Source organism: Vigna umbellata, chromosome 5 (genome assembly GCF_029865625.1).
Source record: "Vigna umbellata cultivar VRB3 chromosome 5, Vumbellata_1.0, whole genome shotgun sequence".
NCBI classification, from domain to species: Eukaryota; Viridiplantae; Streptophyta; class Magnoliopsida; order Fabales; family Fabaceae; genus Vigna; species Vigna umbellata.
In genome coordinates, this window is record NC_142169.1 from 36,494,066 (window position 1) to 36,514,887 (window position 20,822).

The window sequence follows — 20,822 nt, forward strand, 5'->3', positions numbered from 1 at the left end:
CGCTCATTGTCTGTGCCCCTTGCACATCGTGCCTCTTGCAGCGGCGATCACTCCCGCCTTCATCAGTACCCGGGTGTCACATTAAGTATTAAAAATTATGAAAGAATGTCAATGTATAAACTAAAACAAAATTGGTAATAGGAAAAAATATTTTTAGCTAATTTTTCGCTACTTTATTGAAGAAATAGTGACAAAAAATATTGTAATATTTAGTTTCAAAATATACAATTACTAAAGGAAATATCATACATTTAATGTAAAAGAATATATTTAATAAATTTATATATCATGTTATTAAAATTATCTCAAATATAACTATAATATGAAAATATGTTATACGACTAAGAAGTAAATTACACTAATTAAAAAGTATAATAATTTTTTTGCAAAAGCTTACATGAGCTAGAATAAAACCGTCTAACTCTACACTTTAGTATCACTCATCTTCATTTGCTCAAATAATTAAGGTAATTCTTACAAAAAAAAGTCAAACAAGCAAAAAAAATAGAAAATAAAAAGATAAAATAATGTACCAAAAAGAGACATCATACAACACAAACATAAAATGTTAACACATATAGACATTTATATCAATGAGTCCCACACCACAAGAAAAATTGATATTGTCAAAATGACTAAAATTTTGTCATTGATGGTTAAAATCTTTTAGTAAATTAAAATTACTAATGAATTACTAATAATAAAAAATTTATGATAAAATTCTCATCGATAAATTTTACCCACATAATTTTTTGTTCGTCAGTAATTATCGAAAAAAAGTATGTCGCTAATTATCGATGAAAAAAATTTGTCTATAAAATTCGTCAACAAACATCACAATTTCGTTTATCTTCCTCCTCTTCCCTCATTTTCTTTTCTTCCTTTAGTTTTCAAAATTCATCTTCACTTCTCCATCAATTCAACACTCATAGTCTCAATCAATACAAATGTCTAATAAAACTAAATCATGTTCTCCAAGATTAACATGTACAATGTGATTTTGTTTGTTTATTTATAATTGTTGTAATGAACATACTACGTTATGCCTTAGTGGTGAAGAGGTGTGACAATGACTCTTTCAGTATGACAACGATGAAAAAAAAAGAAAAAAAAAACTTTCACGTGTGAAAGGAGAACCACAGTGCTATTAACATTGATGATATCAGTGGCTTCAACAAGTTAGTGCAACTTTAAGCACACCTACAATATGCAACCATTTGTGAACGCCCCAATCGTTAAGGAAGAAAAAACTCGTTTACTGCAAAGAAAAAAAATGCTCAATAACACTTTTTTGATCCGGAAATCTCTAACTAGCAAGCTAGAATCCTTGTCAGGTTAGTTGTTAAAAAAATGACATTTTTTTTTCTTTATCGCATCTTCATCTTTTCGAAAACTTAGACTTTTTTATTTATTTATTTTAGTCTTAGGAGCAAAGCATATTTTAGACAAAAAAATTATTATTTTTTATCAACATATTTATCAATAGATAAATCTATTGATAATAAACATTTTAAATTAGGTTTAATAGCCAATTTAGTCCCCACTTTGGTTGAAAAATCTCAATTTAGTCCCTCGTTATAAAAGTGTTTTACATTAGTCCTAACTTTTAAAATAGTGGGTCAGATTGGTCCCTTTCGTTAAATATAAGTTAACGAAATTAATGGATGATGATGTGACACAGCTTAAAGCTGATGTGTTAGATTGGTCCCTCGTTAGCTTTAAGTTGTGTCACATCATCATCCATTAATTTTGTTAACTTATATTTAACAGAAAGGACCAATCTAACCCACTATTTTAAAAGTTAGGACTAATTCAAAACACTTTTATAACGAGGGACTAAATTGAGATTTTTCAACCAAAGTGAGGATTAAATTGGCTATTAAACCTTTAAATTATTGTAGAAATTTAAGATTTGTAATTATTGGAAAACTTTATTAATGAAAAATTAACTGATAAAATAAAATAAGTATGGTTATTGAAATAATTTATTAAAAAATAAAATATACATTTCCGATAAATTTATCTAAGAAAAGTTATTATTAATTAAAATTTCAAATATATTCATAAAATTTAATATATATTTTCAAAGAAGTTAGACTGTTAAACTTACCCAACTGATCCTTTTTTGTCATCTAGATGTAAATAGTAAAACATCTCCGACATCCTAAATCTTTTGATGTTTAGGTGAATCTTTTGGGCGGGACCGGCAATATTTCGGTTATTGCGAACAATTCTAAAATAATTGCACCAAACCCCATTCACTTTGAATTATTTTGAATCATAGTGGAGTGGAGTCATAATTAATCACCTCAACCTCAAGACAAATTAATCAGACTTAATTGAAGATTAAGCTTCATGTACTTTTAGATATAGTCTTCACTCATTGTTTCTATATTTTGATGATGCTGAGTATTTGAATATTATCAAGAAAAATATTATTTGATATAATTAAATTTTTGAAGTTCATTTTGACTAATACTGTTTTTTTTTACTTTTTATTTTATTTTTATTTTCTTTCTTGATAAAAATGTGTGGTACATGGTATCCTTCCTAGCAGGGGCCTAACAGGGGAGGCATGTATAAATGAAGGTGTGATGGTGGCAGAAGAGAAGTGAAGAGAAGTGAAGAGAAGAGAGAGATGGGGGAGATAGAGAGAGAGGGAGTGTTGTCGAGGGAGAAGGTAGAAGAGGAAGAAGAAGCGGAAGCCTCGGTGGAGATATGGAAGTACATATTTGGATTTGTGGAAATGGCAGTGGTGAAATGTGCGATAGAGCTTGGCATTGCTGAAGCCATAGAAAAGCATGGAAGGGCGATGACAGTGTCGGAGATATCATCAGCTCTGGGGTGTGATCCTGCTCTTCTGAAACGCATAATGAGATTCCTGGCGCACAGGAAGATATTCAAAGCCGTAACCATGGGCGGCAGCAATGGCTATACACAGACACCTCTGTCTCGTCGTTTGATGAAAGAGGGGCAACAGAGCATGGCCGCTTTACTTTTGCTGGAGAGTACTCCTATAATGCTAGCACCTTGGCACAGTCTAAGCGCTCGCGTCATGGCCAATGGCCGTCCCTCATTTCAAAACACTCACGGTGAAGACGTGTGGCGCTATGCCGCCGCCAATCTCGACCACAGCAACCTCATCAACGAAGCGATGGCATGCGATGCCAAGCTTGTCATGCCTGTCATCATCGAAAATTGCAACGAGGAATTCCGTGGTCTCAAGTCGGTGGTGGACGTGGGAGGGGGCAACGGCACTGCCATGCGCATCCTCCATCAAGCTCTCCCTTCCATTCGAGCCATCAATTTTGATCTTCCCCATGTCATCGCCCAGGCCCCTCACTCCGATGGCCTCGAACACGTGGCAGGAGACATGTTCCAGAGTGTTCCTAAAGCCGATGCTGCTTTTCTCATGGTATGTTTGTACTTGTTTGCATTTTCACTTTGTTTGTATGCGTTTTTGTAACAACAGAGACATGCAGTGGGTTTTGCACGACTGGTCGGACGAAGAGTGCATCGAAATCTTGAAGAAGTGTAGGGAAGGAATCTCGAAGGAAAATGGGAAGGTGATGATCGTGGAGGCGGTGATAGAAGAAGGAGAAGGAGGTAAGGTGAAGGCCCTGGAAGACGTGGGGCTGATGCTGGACATGGTGATGATGGCTCACACTAACTTTGGGAAAGAGCGGACCCTGAAAGAGTGGGAATATGTTATCAAAATGGCAGGCTTTAGCTCATACACTGTCAAACCCATTCCCGCAGTGCAGTCTGTGATTCTGGCTTACTACTGATCACTTTCCCCTTTAATCAAAGGAAAATGATACTTGAACAACCATTTTTGACAACATTTAGACACGCGCACACGTGTCAAAATCTGAGTGGTCCAGTTGGAAAAATTAAATGAAAATGGACCACTCAGATTTTGACACATGTGCGCGTGTCTAAATGTTGTCAAAAATGGTTGTTCAAGTGTCATTTTCCTTAATCAAATAAAACACGTCCTATATGTATGTTTGCACTTTTTCACGCCACCCAAATAAAGTCTTCTTCGTATTTTCTTTCCTCTTTCTCTCCGTCCAACTTTACGTACTTTCTCGTACTCAGCCTAATTCAACAACACATATTTTCCAATATTTATTGATTTAACTCATTATATATATAACCATGTTCGACTGAAATTTCATAATTTGCGAAGAGAAGATAAAAAACATGTTTAGTCCATATATATTTAAGTGTTCATAATAGTATATTCCATCAACAAAACAGCTATAGTCATGTATTTAATTATTAATTTTAATGAGAATGTTGATTTGGTTAAGTTTATACTGGGTTTTTCAAAGTCAAGAAACGTAATATCATTGTGTATGTACAAGTTCACATTATTATTAGGATAACGTCTCTAATAAAGTTTTCACATGTTTGGATATATTTTATTTTGAAATTTTAAAATTTGGATATATTTTATTTTAAAACATTTTTTGTTTTATTTTCAAATGTAAAGTCACATCGTTCAACTACCATCCTCTCTTGTCTAGAATCCTCTCATTAGGCACTTCGTAGGTTCAGAGATTCCTTATCCATCTCATGCAATATCAAACTCTTTCACATGCACACTGTTAGGTTAGCTGTTTTCATTTCTTATCTCCAAATATCACAATCCTTTGCTTAACATCTCACAACTCAAGGTGTCTCCTAATTTATTGCTAATAATTTATCACCACTTGTCGCCGTGCTTTCCCGGTAAAGTTTTCAACACAAAAAAACTTGTGGTAAATCCTTACAAGTGCTTTAAGTTACTGAATTAAGAAGAATTTTTGCTTCTTTTTTACTGAGAACTGCCAAATATCTTATAAATGAAATTTTTTAAGACTACTCACATAATGCTACAAAAGTAATATAAATGTACGAGAAAATATATTTTGACACACTTCTATAAAATAATTGCGCCAAACTCCACTCGCTTGAATTATTTTGAATCATAGTGGGGTGGAGTCATAATTAATCACCTCAAGACAACATTCATTAGACTTAATTGAAGATTAAGCTTCATGTACTTTTAGATATAGTCTTCACATATTGTTTCTATATATTTTGATGATGCTGACTGTTTGTATATTACGAACTAGGAGAGGCATGTATAAATGAAGAAGGTAGAAGAGGAAGAAGAAGCGAAAGCCTCGGTGGAAATATGGAAGTACATTTCCCTTTTTGAGCTTTTTTGATGTAAACAATAATTTTCGTTTGGCAAGGGAACGACTCACCTAATGAATGAGTACTAGAAACAAAACATATAATTTTTTCTAGCGGAAATAGAGAGCTCTTTGAACATTTACAAAAATATTTTTGTATCATAATTGGTTTACTGACCACTGGAAGCTTTTCTCATAAGCTTACCCAGCAAGCAAGGCTACTTGAACTTTCTAAGATATAAAATACCTTCAAATTAATTTGACTAAAACTATCCCTGAAAATAAATTATCAATTCAGATAGTCATAACATATCTAGAGATCTGAATCATAATTTAGTCATAACACATCTTAAGAGATCTGAATTGTAATTTAGTCATATCCATCATTCAATCAAAGCATTACAATATAAAAATAGTAACTTCTCTAATTGGATGAAAATTTTAAACCAACTTCACTCTAAAAGCTCTAATTCTCAATTCTCATAAAATGTTCTATCTATGAAAAAAAAACTTACATCAATAATCTAAACACATTCTAACAACTATAAACAGGTAGAAGGTAGAGATTCATTTTGAGCTCTCTTAAACTACATGAAATCAATTAAGATTTATGCATATAAATTTTTCAAATGATGAAAAGAACAAAAATTAAATTTACTCTTATCATGTGTTAGAATAAAAGTGTTGTGCTTTAAATCAAAACTCTTAAACTTGTTTATGGTATTCAAATAAATAAAAGGTGAAAATAGTTTTTAGAAAAAACAAAATGAAACTTGATGAACTAATTTTTTTATTTACAGTTCAGTCTTTTAATAATAAAATAATCAAATATATTTATAAAAATAAATTACTTATACACTTTAATTATTTTTAGGTTCTTACAATCTCCTTAGTTAAATAAAATTTGATTTTATAAATTAAATTCAAACTCAACTGTTTTCATTGGTACAAATCTAATTTTATTTACTTAAACATTCATTTTCATAATTTAAGGTTTTTATTTTAAAACAAAAATTATGTATCCAACAGCTGCTTCTGAGTACTATAAAAATGAGTCAGAGTACAGAAATCCATCGGATTACTTAGGTTGATAGATATAACACACATTCTCGACAAAGTGAACATTTTGCGCTAAAAAATATAAAAATAAAAATAAACATTTATCCCGGTAAATCGAAGCAGCATGATGAATTTAAAAGCAGCATGATTATTATTTTTAGTTTATGTATAAATAAGTTTTTACTTATAAAATGATTTATTATTTTCCTTAAATATTTCTACAAAAAAACTAATGTAAGAATACTCAACTATTATTCAAAATATCTGGATGCAGTGGCTGCAAAAGTGTTTGTGATGAGAAAGTTTTGCCTATGGCAGTTGAAGTCTTTAGAATAGGGAAACTCATTGTGCATGGGAAGACGTTAATGTTGGTGAGAAGACAAATTAAGGGTAAAACTGTGCATAAACGTGGTTTCCAGGCATGGAAACTTGAAGAATGAACAAAACATAAAAAAAAAGTCAAAAATTGAAAAACAATAAATAAGAGATTATGAAACATAAATATCCTTCAATAGAACTTTCCACACAAAAACTATAATTTTTTTTTAAAATTGAATAATTGGTGGCGTTTATTTATGTTCAAGAAATAATTATATAATAGTAATTTATGAAACGTAAATATTCTTATTTACTTAATTGATTATTCTATTATTGGTTATCATTAACATAAACAATTATGCTAACAACGTTTCAGTAATATTTTTATTATAATGAAAATATAAATATTAAAATAATATGTAAACGGAAAAACTAAATAATAATAATATATTTATATTTTAATTTATGTTCATTCTTCTTTTAATTCTAGCTACCTTATTTTTACTTTCTTTTATAGTCCAATTCAATGTTTATACTAAGTGCTTAAATTTATTTCAGTCCTTATAATTTTTGTGACTGTATAATATTAGCTTTTGTAAAATTTTAATTGCAGATTCATTTTCAATTTTAAAAGTAAGTAAATTCGTGCAATAATTAATATATTATCTAGTTACAGAAAGTGATAATTATAGTAATTACTCATTTAAAGATTTGATCATTAACTTCATAATGTTAAGATTTTTCTTTTAACCATTAATTGATATAGTGATGGTAGATGAAAATTATTTAATTTTAGTGATTTAGAGAGTCAAAACTACATTCAAATTTTGTAAGGATTAAAAAGTGAACGTAATCCTTACATTTATTATTTTTTACTAGGTTTCAATTTAATGTTATTAAATATAAACATTTTGGTTAATGTTAGAAGAAAAAACAGAAATAAATATATTTCTAATTAAATAAAAATTAGAAACTATGTGAGAAAGCTTCTATAAATTTATTTATTTATGGATTAATTTTTATGAAGAAACTAATTTCATTTATTCTCTAAACGTGATTAGAAAGAAAATTATTAAAAACAGGTGTGACTAAAGTAATGATGCCAACAAGCAAACAACTCCATTAGAAAAGCTAATTTATTCGTGCTTCCAAAAGAGAAAAAATAAGGAGAAAAAATAGGGAGTGAGGTTCACTATAACCTTATGAATTGAAATTCTTTTCACGATAAAAATATCGGAGAGAAATTTGGTATGAATAAATTTATGACCTACATTAAATAATTAATGACGAAACAAAGGTTGAACAGAAGGTGAGGGGAGAGAGGGCTTTTAGAGTTTAGCATCAAAAGAAAGTTTTTAAATTTTGATTGTATGACATCGCATTGTACATTCAACATCTCATCACATGTCTAAAAAATGGTATACAATATCCTCTAATTTCTTTTACACTCACCTGCAAAGATATATCTCCCTTCCTCCTAACTTTAGTAAACCTCTATATCTATCTAGAATGTAAATTCTTAAAAAATAGATGCGTTTTACTCAAACTTTTTCGTAGAATAAAATGTATGCCTCACAGCGAAGAACTTCATCAAGGGAAACTTCACGCACATATGCATCACTTGCCTGATACCATGTGGAACCCTCACTCTCTTTCCCACTGTTCCTGTGCCCTCCTCTCACATAGGCAACATAGTGACCCCCTCTCATTGTTCCCGAATGCTCCACTAAACCAACCAAGTGGTATTCATACTTCTCTTCAATTGTGCACCTGCTTTAATAGAATTGTGAGTGAATTACAACAAGCCACCAGATCAGTAAAGTACTAAACAAAACAAACAACTAAGACTTCCAATCATAACTGCATTTACAAATCCAAACTGTTAGCAACTGAAATAATGTGAAATTGTCTCCAAAATATTTCTTGTGCCAAAATTAGAAAAACAATTCACAACACTTGAATAAAAAACTAGGGTGAGTGTAAAATAAATGAAAACACGTAGACGCATCTGTGAAACATCTTCAAAGTATACAACAATGGGATACAGTATATATGCGCCCCTTCTAAAAATAGTTTAAAAGCTTTACAATTTTTCATATGATAATGACCATTACGAAAAAGATACTTAGAGGGATTATACTGCATACGAGCAAAGGACCTAAAAAATATTGACGTCTGCCCACCACGATGGTGGAGAAGCATCACCAACAACAGATGCTCAAGGCACATTAGGCAACAACAACAACCATAGTGAAGGACAACAGCAACCACCACGATTAGGTAGAGCAGCTACTTAGAACCAAGACAACAGGGTTTTGGGTATAAGGATACTTGCTTTCAATAGAAAGGGTTCCGTGCTTCATAATCTTTTCAATTTAAATGATTTGAACGTCTAAGTAATTGTTTAAAACGTATAGTACTGTTTTATAGGAGTGTATAAAGTGTCTAGACAATAGCAGAAGTTGTTCTCTTTTAAGTGTCTAGTCAAGAGAACGTGTTGGCTTGGGTCACCGCTCTTAGTCAGTTTCCAAGAGGAGTCTCAGCAGAAAATAAATTAGTTTTTAATTGCGAGAGGTAAAGGGATATTTGACACATGCTCAAGGCAGGTCGAAGGAGTCCCAGTGCTGAATAGTGTCCGACATGCTGATATACCATTCTGAAGGGGCAAGAATTGCGCACTTATTAATTGTTCGAACTTCAAACAAGATCTAGAAAAGTAACAAATTACCTGGGATCAATATATGGTCTAATATCCATTTTTTCTCTGAAATTGACATGGCCGTTTAATTTACTTAAGCGACCACGGGCATCTTGACTGAATCTCTTCAAATGAATGGTCAAGACAGGCGGAGCTTTATATATGAGGACCCTCTTGGTTGCATCCCTTTTCACTTTCACACTTTTGGAGTCAGCATCCTCCAAGTCACTGCTATCATTATCTATCATCGGATAATCTCTTCGGACATTTTCTGCAGTACAAGAATCAGCAGCTAAATGACTGGAGCTTTCTTCATTGCAAGCATTATGAAACCTTGAAGACTGCATCTCATTGTTAGGAGTATCTTCCTTTTCAAGTGACCCACCATTCCTTTCATTAAGGATTAAACAAAGCTCATCCCTTTGACCATTTTCAAGCTTTGTCTCATGTTTCTCCCGTGAAACTGAACTTTCTATGTTTTGGTCATTTTCTATGCTCCCATTTCCATTGGTTCTGACATTAACAGAACAAGAATTACCTGCATGCCATGGTTCATCATGAATTCCAGACTCGTTTCCATCACATACATCTCTTGCCTGCTTTTCTTCTTCCATCTTTTGAAGATGGAGAACTTTTGAACAGTTCTCACAATACCAGGCATTTTCGTCCGAGAGAAGCTCAGGTTTTATAAAATGTGCCAAGCAACTCTCTACAGAGACAGGGGAATCTGTGTCATCTACTTCATCGGGATCAGACTCACTATTACTTCCAACGATAAAACTAGCTTCCACAACCTCACCACAAGAAGATGGTCTGGGAGCAGGCCCGGCAAAAACTTCAGGCTCGTTGAATAAGTCACCAAAGCCATCAATCTCCAATTCTTCTGGACGACCACCCAAAACCGATGAGGAGGCCTCGCCATCTCCTCCTATGATCTCAGCAGCCGAGGAACTTTCTTCTTTGTATGGAAGTAACAACACTTCTGAATCTTGAACTTGTAATGGAACCTCATCTTCCCATCCATTTGCTGAAGAAAAATCGGGTCCTAAGTTCTGATCATCCGTAGGGAAACAAACAGGACCACTAGATTCACTGCTGGCCTGTCCGTGGAATTCATTTAAACAATCATCTTTGCGCTCAGTATCCTGTACCTCTGGGGCATCCTCCTTTTGGGAAACAAAATCACACTCATCTATCATTGGTCTAGCTTCCACATAATTCAACCATGAAAAATCTTCTGAGGTTTTCGTTGCACCATTGTCAAGCACTTGCATATGTTGAGGTTCTCCAGCAATAACCAAATTTGGTGAAGACAACTCCTCTTTATCAGCCACGCTGTTTATTTGTTCAGAACCCAATGATGTAGAATCACCAAAACAAGTCCCCATCTCTCCGGCAGCTGATATGGCAGACTGATCAGGACATTGTGATTGGTGGCTGGATGATTGGTTCGATAGAGTTTGAACAGGTAAGGGATCAGTATCCCTGTTAACTTTGACTCGAGTCTTTCCACCTCTTTTTGGTGGAAGTTTACCTTTTTTGGTTCGAGGTACTGCTTGAGCCTTCCGAAGAGGAGGTTTCTTAGTTGGAACAGAAAGTGAAAGATCTAAAAAAGGTTCATACACTGTTGAGAAATGCCCACATTCTATGCAACGTACAGTACTTGATATCTGACCCCCAAATAAAGCATCAACTAACGTATTGGAAGAGGTCCCATCTCTCTTTGGAGCACCATTCTGCTTTCTTCCAGCCAGTTCTTCGGTACTTAACCCATCGAGTAAACAACGGAGCAATTCGTGACTGTCATGCTGCTGATATCCTCGAAATTGGGGAGACTTAGAACAGACACAGCCAAAAAAGGATCTAGGATTTATAACATTTTTTAATCCAGATACAGGGTTTGTTTCAGTGAAAAGCTTCTTCAAGGAACTAATAAGAGGCCCAACTGGAGCATCTAACTTTAGAAAGCTGTCCCGCAATCTACTCATGGCTAGCAGATTTTGCATGACTGAATTGAAGAAGCAAGTATTCCCCAGATTTAGCATACCTCTAACTACATAACCGCATTGTACAGTCGAATCATTAGTGAACAGAGCTTTTGACTTGATTTCCGAAGTAATACTGCAATCCCCAGCGGAAACATCTTCAATATCCACGGAAGATTTTTCTTGTGATCGTCCTTTCAATAATTTCATAACATCAGATAGAAGATGAATCGGTTCATCAGTTTTTACAATTTTATCATCTTGAATAAGCATTTTGCAAGGGAAACACCAACACAGTTGAGGCTTATCAAAGTGAACAACCAAGGGGTGCCGACTTTTCCTCGCGTGCCCTATTGCATGGCAGTGAGTGATTGTGGGTAGTCCCACGCCACCACAGGTAAATTGACCACACTCCAAACACACCCATATTGACTTTGACTCAGATTTTGAATCCAGTGATGCACCACTTTTCTTCTTCCCATGTTTACCTTTTCCTTTACCACCCCTTCTATCAGACGCACCTTCCCTACAATCTTCACACCTTATGGATCCACCAGACTCAATCTTGGTGGACAATGTGCTTAAATTAACACCTTTTACGAGATGAGGGCAATAATTTGTCTCTTTTGCAACCAAAACGCCTTCATCAACAGACTCGACAGTCAAGTTGGTAGGCTCAACAACCTTTTTAGGTGAAGGGGCAGCAACCCCCTTCTCCTTGGCAGAACCTCGACTCTTCTTTCTGACTTTCTTCCCCATCAGTTACTGTAATCCAAAACAAATCAATGAGCTGGGTCAGCATACAAAAGACAGGAAAACAGACATCCAGTCCCTATTATATTAAATAGCAACATACGATACCCGTTGTTAACACGCAAATACAGCCGGTGAAAAAGTACAGAAGGGGACGACGAAAATAGAGAATTGCAAGTGTGTTAAATACGCGAAGACAGCAAACTAATGTAATGCAAATGTTTTAGGTATCGGAGTATGTAAAACACAATTTATTTGAAGATCAAGAGGGATGAAGGTCGGATTCAGATATCAGTTAAATAAATTTACTGAGATGCATAGAGAAGCGAATTAGGATACATTGATGGGTCCCTACTGATAAATGAAAAAAAAAAATGGCAGAAGTTGGAAGCATCAGATCGAGATTAGGGCGTGGGCGTGAATAGAGCGGAATAAAGTTGGTGTGATAGAGCGGAATTGTGAATCGATGAATTGTCAAAAAATAATACTGTAAAGGAAATACCTGCGAGTGAATGGAAGGGAGTCGAAAAGGGGTGGAAGCTTGGGTTGGTGAGTGAAGGCGAGTGAGTGACAGAGAATATAGATAGACACACAGAGAGAGAGAGAGAGAGAGAGAGAGAGAGAGAGAGAGAGATGAATCCAATAAGAGATATAAAGGAATGAATAGGAAGAGGAGAGGAAGATGAAGAGTATCTCCGTGGTCCGTGCTGTGAGAATGCCTCTGACGAGAGACGTGCAAGGTTTGGTTTGGTTGGGTTCCAGTCCAGAAGGGGTCACCACCCGATCCGCCCCTCTTTTGAGAAGACAACACAAGACAATATACCCTAATCTTAATTTATTTTATCACCCTTTCACAGTATTTCCTTCCTATTCCTAAATTCAATCTTTATTTTATTTTCTTATATCCTAAATACTCTTCTTAAATCACTACAAAAATTAAAGGAATTGCCAATAAATTTTCATTTTATTCAATCCTATAAATTTAATCACTTTTTAATATGGATGACTGTTGCAGTTTTAGTTACCAATCGGTTTAGTTTACGAATTAGATGGATTTTTAAATACAGAACTTATGGTCTCACGAACTTTTTTTTACAAATTTAATATGAAAGGCAATATTAATAACTAAAATATGTAATTTAAGTAAAAATAAATATTTTAAAAAATATACACTTATAATATATATATATATATATATATATATATATATATATTTGTATTGTATTTATGGTTCAATAATTGTTAAACGATCCAACGATACTTTTATTTAGTTATAGAGTTACACAAGGTACACTTGAAGATAAGTTCAACATATCATCTCATATGGATGAATAGTCTAAAAGAACTATTTAGTCTTTGGATGATCTATTGAGAACGTGCATGCTAGATTATTTGAGAGGTTGAAATAAAAATTTTACTCTAAATGGAAATCACGTAGCACAACAATTATCATTCTAGCATCGGGGTGATACTTTTTAAAGATTTGTATGAAAGAAGATGGTCAACATCTTTGTATTGGTATCAAGATGAGAAAGCAGTAATAGTATGTCCTGAGTAGGAATGACAAAAAAAATATGTAAATACGGGTATTCGCAGAAAAAATTCGCTACCCACAAAAAATAATAATAAAAATATTAATTTATATATATATTTTTAATAAAATTTAATTAAAAATAAAATTAATTTATATTTTATTAGGTTAAATTTAATTTACATTATATTATATATATATATATATATATATTGTAATTTTATTTAAATGTTATTTAAAAATGTATAAAATATATTTTTCTAATTTTTTGCAGATATCCACAAATACCCACGGGTATTTTCTAACCAGTATCCGTGCGGTTAGCGGGCGGGTTATGGATTTGTGGGTCAGGTTACAGTTAGAGACTATCTGTCCTGACCCGTTGCCATCCATAATGAGTTGTTATAACATAATACAGAAAATGTAAAGTTGATTCAAAATCGGATGTCAACAACTCAGAGCAAGTAGAAGTCTTATGTAAATAGAAGGAGGAGACTGTTGAAGTTTAAGGTAGTGGATCATCTGCTTTTGCGGGTGACACCAACAACAAGAATTAGAATAGCTGTCAGATCAAAGAAGATGTTACAAAAGTTTCTTGGACCATATGAGATTCTCAGAGGATTGGATTGATGAGTTATGAAGTAATGTTGCTACCACTACAGTTGGTGAACTTGCATAATGTATTTCACGTATCTCAATTAAGAAAGTACGTTCCAAATGCGGCTCATGTGCTTGACGCAGATGACATCCAAGTCAGAGAGGACTTAACCTTAGATGTTGGACCAGTGCGGGTGTTGGTTGTTCAGACCAAGAAGCTTCGCGGAAAGGACATTTACATGGTGAAGCCCTTTTGGGACAAAGGAGGTAACTTGGGAGCTTGAAGATTATATAAAGAATGAATATTTGTATCTTTTCCTTGGGTAGAACAATTATCGAGTATGAAATGTTTTTGGATTGCAAAGAATGTAAGATCCTGGAAAAATCCACTGTAATAAAAAGGATAATGTGATTGTGTTAGATGTTTATTAACAAGAAAGTGTATGTTTTTCACAAGTAATACGTAGCTTGGTTGGTGAAAAAGTCTTGCTATGGTGTGATAGTCTTGTGTTCTGTTCTATTCCTGTGCAATGATTTGTTTTGTTTAATTCTTTTAAAATGTGCTTATATAAATTATTATGCATGATCGTAAGAAAAGTTAAATGTGATTGTTGTGCGCTGCATGATGTTTAGAGTGCAGGGTTTGAACCTTGGCTAATATTTTTTTATGTATCTTGTTTTCCTTTTTTTTTTGGCTGCCACGTGTTTGTTTTAATTGCACATACTCAGATCAGTTAAACAGAGAAATAGAAAACAATTTATTCGAGGTAGTTCCTAAAACTGATGAGTTTGTTTTGTTTTTTTTAAATGAGAGAGTTTTTAGAAGAAAAAAAAGGCTTAATGGGCAGTTAGGGATAGGGTTAGGCTGGGCAGGAATTATTAATAAAGTTTAAGGTGAAGGTTATGTACGAAAAGACTCTACTACAGTCGTGAGTGAAAGAGAGCTTATATTGCATTTTTTTCTGTCTAAGAGAGGGAGAGGAACGTGCTTCAGAGACTGATTATAAAGAGTCCTTGTGTTGAGCTTTTGGAACCACTTAGAGGCTGTAATCTTTATTAGAATAAGGTAAGGAAAGTTGAACCTTGTCTCTTATTTTCTATGAATTTGCATGTGATGATCTTCATTGATTATACGTGCATGTGTGGTTAAAAGTAGAATACTTTGTTTTAGTGCTTTCGTCATTTGGCAATGTAATTACGGTCAGGAATGAATTGGGTAGGCGTCTAGGTGCATGATTAATTTTTGGAATTGATGTGGAAGGTACCGTAGTGGTTAATACTGGTTAGCATGGAATTCTGCAACATTGTAGCATTATAGGTACTAAAGGGACTTTCTGAGTTTAACAGAGGTCGACGTGGTGAAGTGGACCTTGCAGTTAGTGATCAGGGTACTCGGAAAATTACCTTTTGAATTTAGATTAAGAAATGAATTTGACGTATGGAGAAAATTGTTATAGTACATCAAGACCCGTAAGAAATGACTCTAATTTGAAACCCCTGATTATGGAAAGAACTTCTTGTTTCCACACCAAAAAAAATCATCCAAACTTGTTTGAAATCATTCAGCAAAAGATAAAGATTGTTGACAATGAGTAGAAGACATGATGTTCTTAGAAGCTCTGAATACAACAAGACAACAGCAAATGATAAAATTCTATTATATTTGAAAAAGTAAAGTCTTCAAACAAAGAACAGAATAATGCCTTGCAAAGGAATTTATATTAAACTAAGAAAAATACTAAGACAATTGTATATTTGTTTCTTTTACATTGGGGTTGGTTCTAAGATTTATCAGTTGCCACATTCTAATCACAATTAGGTATATATCCATCCTATCAAACTTCACAAATGCATCACTGCTGCATAAAAGTGTTCCACCGTGACTACATACAACATCTTCATCCATATTATTGAGCAAATATGGATTAGATAAATTAGAAAGTTCAATGACAAACGTTTTACATGATTGTAATATTGATTCTACTTCAGATTGCATAATAAATTCTAGAGATTATACATCATCATCATATTTAATTAAGGTTTGAGATTTATGACTTTAGTGTTGGAGGTCATTTAGGCAACGGAAAAGGAAAATGTCAAGGAGAAATATCCAAGTAAAGATCATGCAATGATATTATGATAAATATGGTCTTTTTAACGGTTGAGTTTATTTCAACTAGAAAGGATGATGATGTTTTATATACAAACACTTGCTGATAAAAATATATAAAATTAGACTCTTCAATAAAAAAATTGAAAGGCAGAGAAGAGATAAAATTTAAGAAATTCATTGAGTTGAGACGATTATAATAAAAATATCAAGAACATGGGCTAAGATATAAATAATGAAAATAAAGGAAGTGAACAAGTATTGAATACAAATGTAATAAGTGTAATCATTATGAACCATTGCAGGCTGAGAGGAGTTGTTAATGGTTTGGTTTAGCGTGCCGCATGTTTCCCTATCGACCATGTAGGACCCATGGACAAAGATCGTACGGTTATTTTGAGGTCATGTCCATGTTCTCATTCTCTTCGGTATTGGGACAACGAATACACAGGCATTGTGAATACCAAAAACAGGCTTACCTGCAAATTAGACTAAAATGTCTACGAATCATAATCATCGTGTTTTTATGATAATCAATAGCATTAAATGACAACACCCAAAACTTACCATCAGCATTCAATGACAACCATCGTAAAAAAAAAAATCAAATATTACCAATGACTATATAAACATCCAACTAAAAACTAGATGTAGAATAGTAATAACATTCAAAATAAAAATGGGTCTAGACTTCCCTACGATGTTTAGTCCAAGCAACAAACATCTCTGTTCTATAGAACCACAAATCAAAATCCAACTCCACTGTATCAGCCTTCAGACAACAGAAACAGTAATGAGCCCAATATTGTGACAAGATCCAGAATCTAATATTGCGAACTAAATCTTTTTTCCCCCTTTTCACTGACTGGGGGACCTACCACGGGCTGGTTCCTTAACATCATGGTCCGGACTTGGACTTCTGCTTCGAGTTGGACCCTTTGCAGGACTGTGACTACGACTCCTCGAGCCCCCATTATAAGCTGGAGAGCGTGAGTATGACCTCTCCCTACTCTGCGGCGAATATGATCTTTCTCGACTGTAACGTCTGTCCTCAGGGGAGAGAGATCTATAAAACAGGTCATGCATCATACAAGTGCAAAACTGACCATACATCCATTAGTCCGTAAAGACCACATACCTAGAATAATCCCTTCGTTTGGCAGGGGAATAATAGTCACGACTCCGAGAACGAGATCTATGGCGTGGCGGTGGAGATCGAGAATAGCGGGGTGAACGAGAGTAACGAGGAGGAGACCTCCTTCGATCATAAAATCGACCCCTGTGAGAGACAAAAAATACGAAATCAGAAAAGCACCCGTCCTATTAGCTGCAATATGCTGAAACAGTTGGCAGAACAAAAGTGAAGCATAACACTATGTTTTAGTAGAAAATGACTCAGAACAAATAAGTACAGCAAAAAATTTATAACCAGCAATCATGATTACTGAGAATCGTGAACCTTAAGAATCATGAATCTGGTTAAATTGATTACTAAGAATGATTAAAATACGTCTAATCGGTACAAATATTATTGTGAATATTTACAAAAAAAATTCAATTTTTAACTTTTCCACCTACCCAATTATTTTTTTTGGGGTAAACTTAGCTAACCCATTATTGGGATTGACTAGGAAAGTTAATTTTAAGAGCTGAACCAAAGTGGGAAATATATTATCACAAAAGATTCCCACGTAAAAAAAAAAGTTTCTCTTCTACCAAACGCCCCTAACAGCAAACAAAGGCACCTTAATGGGGCAGTCAAATCACTTTTGAACATGATACGTCAGATTAAAAGTATGTTTGGTTGAGATTAATTACAGGGAAACAATAATTTTATTTTCTGCAAGATACCTAAAGGGAAAGAGTAAAAATGCAAGCATTATTAGCTAAACCTGTGACAGAGTAAAGCGCAGCAGCACCAACGAAAAGCAATATTTCCCAAACAAGTAGTTTCAGATGGGCATTTTATTCAGATGTTGACATTAAACTAATATTTAACAAATTAGAAGAGCCTCATGAAACTACATCATGAATAAAACATATAAAATCTAAATGCTGACAGAAAGTAATCAGAGTTTGTATACGCCATGATAGAGTGCAGACGTAATTTAGTCAGTGAAATTTAGACATAGAACCAAAAGTCGGTAAAGAGAAATGTTGTAGCACCTTCTTTCTCTTGACCTCATCTCAGTTGGCTTCTTTCTATTCTCCTCGGCAAAGACGACAGTGAGCTCCCGACCAAGAAGAATTTGGCCATCCATATGATATTTAGCATCGGCTGCATCAGCAGGATCGACGTATTGGACAAAACCAAACCCACGAGGTTCTCTGCACAAAGAAGGAAAGGCGAAGGCACAATCATAACTAGTATTGGTCGGAATACGATAGGAAACTGGTAATGAGAAGAGTGCACACTTTAGGAGGAAAATAGACCCCAATGATATGGATAATAAAGCAGGCAAGCACTAGGCTGCTGACCTTTGTGTCAGTTTAAAGATGAGTGGAAAATCTTCAAGACTTGGAACATCTTCATAATGTAATGAAAGTGAAGTAGCTTGAACTCTTGACTACCAATAACATCTTCTACTTACTTGATTGATTGATGTCTTCAAAACTCTAAATCACTGCTAAACCTAAGAAGGTGGCTATTACAATAGCAGCAGTCTCAAATAAAAGACCCTAATCGAAAGTGTGTAGTGTTTTAAAGATGACAGCGGATGCAGAGGATAGAAGACGGAGGAGGGGGAGAAAAGGGAGGAAGAGAAGGGGAGTGACTCACCCAGAGTAGTAATCCTTAGGCAGGTAAATGTCCTTCAGAGGACCAAATTGACCAAATGGTCTGCGAAGATCCTCGGGCCTGAAAAACCGTTGGTTGGAACATGGATTAGGTCGGAAATTAGAATGAAAGAATGAAGGTAAAAATATAAAAAGAAAGGGAAAGAGACGAGCCTGCAGTCGTGGCGAAGGTTACGAACAAGAAGGCTGGTAGGAAGATCTGGTTGTCGGGGGCGGGGAGGGTAGCGGCCTCTAGGGCTGGGACTCCTCCCTCCGCCTCTTCTGCTGTAACGCGGAGGCGAAGGACTATAGCTCCTTCCTCTCATCTCTCGCGCTTTCGCTTCTCTTCTCTTCTCTTCTCTTTTGCCTGCAACTACAATTGCAACTGCGATTAATCCCTTTCCCCACTCCTGCTCCTGATCTTCCACCACACCAAAACGCAAAGCTTTTTCATTCCTTACCTTAACCTAATAACTTAACAACATTTTACACCTCTGCTACGCCGCCCCGCATCATGACTCCCTATTCCTAGGGTTTACCTTTATCATTCTCCTCTGGCCCAAGCTCTCTCCTAGGTCCAACCTTTTGGCCCATTTTCCCAATTTTAATGGGTTTTTCTTCCTGCGCCCCTATTATTACTAAAAGTGGACCCTAATTCTACTGCACTTTGGAGGAATAACAGAGATAAATTAAAATGTTTGGAAAGTTTGTTACATAAATTTGTTATGGAAATCCTGTTGCACAATGCATCTCATGTTTCAGAAAGTTTGTTTTTATAAAACTTGTAATGGAAAGTTCATCCTAAAAAGCATCTCATATTTTCTGAAAAGCTTGTTTCAAAAATTTTATTTTAGAAACTTTATTTTATATCAGAAAGCATCTTATACGTTCTGGAAAACTTGTTTCAAAAACTTTATTTGAGAAAGCTCATTTCATAATGCATTTTCAATTAAAATGTGATATTTCGTTAGGACAAAATAATATTGGATATAAGTTATTTTTAGAAAATAAAGTATTGAAATATAAGTTATTATTGTTATATGTGAACGTGAGAAGTCATTTGTATCTACTTTAGTTTAAGTACAGAAACTGAGTGAAGTAAAATAAAAATAAATAAATAAATTGATAAAAAGAACTAAATTTGATGCACTTGAATAAGTAATAACATGAAAACTAACTTGGATTGATATTAATGGTCTCTTAACAAAATCTAATCAATTGTGTAATTTTAATAATTAATTAAATGTTTGGTGTGTTAGAAATAATTTAATTGAGTATAACATTAGTTTGATCAATTAATTTTTTTTAATTTTCCTAAAATTAATTTTGACTTGATTAATAATTTAGTTTTTATATTGAGTTCCAAGATTTTTTTTCCTATATTTATTTTTTATTTAATTGAATTCCTATATTTTTAAAATAAACTCTATGTAATTTCTTCTATCTAAATAATATATGGAACTTTCTTTAAAAGTGAATTTTTATTATAGTGTACGTCTAGTGGAGGTTGTTGAGTTTGTCTTATTCATAGTAGTGGGAATAAAGAGCCAAGACTAGGTTAATGATAGAAGTTAAAAAGGAGATTCATGGTTGTGGGAATAGAGAGCTATAAAATTAGCTTAATGATAAAAGTTAAAAAAGAAGAGTGGAAGAGATTGTAGATTTAATTACCTCCACTAACATTTAAAAATTATAAGATTAGTTTGAAAAGTTTGTAAAAAAGAATATACTAACAACTAATATTTTGCCAGTAAAACAAATGGTTAAAGTTTCTCACTTTGTAAATAAGGTTTCAATTGTTGAGGTTTAA

At 34.0% G+C, this 20,822-nt stretch overlaps 3 protein-coding genes across 6 annotated transcripts; 1 reads left to right on the forward strand and 2 right to left on the reverse strand.

Moving 5' to 3' along the window:
- The first annotated feature begins 2,483 nt into the window (after positions 1-2,483).
- LOC124838593 (acetylserotonin O-methyltransferase-like) lies at positions 2,484-4,122 on the forward strand. The gene is made up of 2 exons (XM_047314242.2): positions 2,484-3,415; positions 3,483-4,122. Exons 1-2 carry the CDS (start codon positions 2,639-2,641, stop codon positions 3,786-3,788), a joined length of 1,083 nt encoding a protein of 360 aa, XP_047170198.1. The 5' UTR covers positions 2,484-2,638; the 3' UTR covers positions 3,789-4,122.
- A 3,775-nt stretch (positions 4,123-7,897) lies between these two features.
- Positions 7,898-12,812, reverse strand: UBP2 (ubiquitin-specific protease 2). Of its 3 annotated transcripts, none has more exons than XM_047314230.2 (3): positions 12,502-12,812; positions 9,292-12,011; positions 7,898-8,336 (listed from the first exon to the last, which is right to left on the reverse strand). In XM_047314230.2, exons 2-3 carry the CDS (start codon positions 12,003-12,005, stop codon positions 8,105-8,107), a joined length of 2,946 nt encoding a protein of 981 aa, XP_047170186.1. In that variant the 5' UTR covers positions 12,006-12,011; positions 12,502-12,812; the 3' UTR covers positions 7,898-8,104. The 3 variants fall into 3 exon arrangements, with proteins under 3 accessions (XP_047170186.1, XP_047170187.1, XP_047170188.1); XM_047314231.2 differs by having other exon boundaries at positions 12,108-12,812; XM_047314232.2 differs by having other exon boundaries at positions 7,898-8,333; positions 12,502-12,810.
- A 4,017-nt stretch (positions 12,813-16,829) lies between these two features.
- On the reverse strand, positions 16,830-19,622 carry LOC124838590 (serine/arginine-rich SC35-like splicing factor SCL30A). Of its 2 annotated transcripts, XM_047314237.2 has the most exons (6): positions 19,474-19,622; positions 19,187-19,385; positions 19,017-19,094; positions 18,404-18,565; positions 17,376-17,516; positions 16,830-17,303 (listed from the first exon to the last, which is right to left on the reverse strand). In XM_047314237.2, exons 2-6 carry the CDS (start codon positions 19,336-19,338, stop codon positions 17,096-17,098), a joined length of 741 nt encoding a protein of 246 aa, XP_047170193.1. In that variant the 5' UTR covers positions 19,339-19,385; positions 19,474-19,622; the 3' UTR covers positions 16,830-17,095. The 2 variants fall into 2 exon arrangements, with proteins under 2 accessions (XP_047170193.1, XP_047170194.1); XM_047314238.2 differs by having other exon boundaries at positions 16,830-17,282; positions 19,187-19,533.
- Between the last annotated feature and the right edge of the window lie 1,200 nt (positions 19,623-20,822).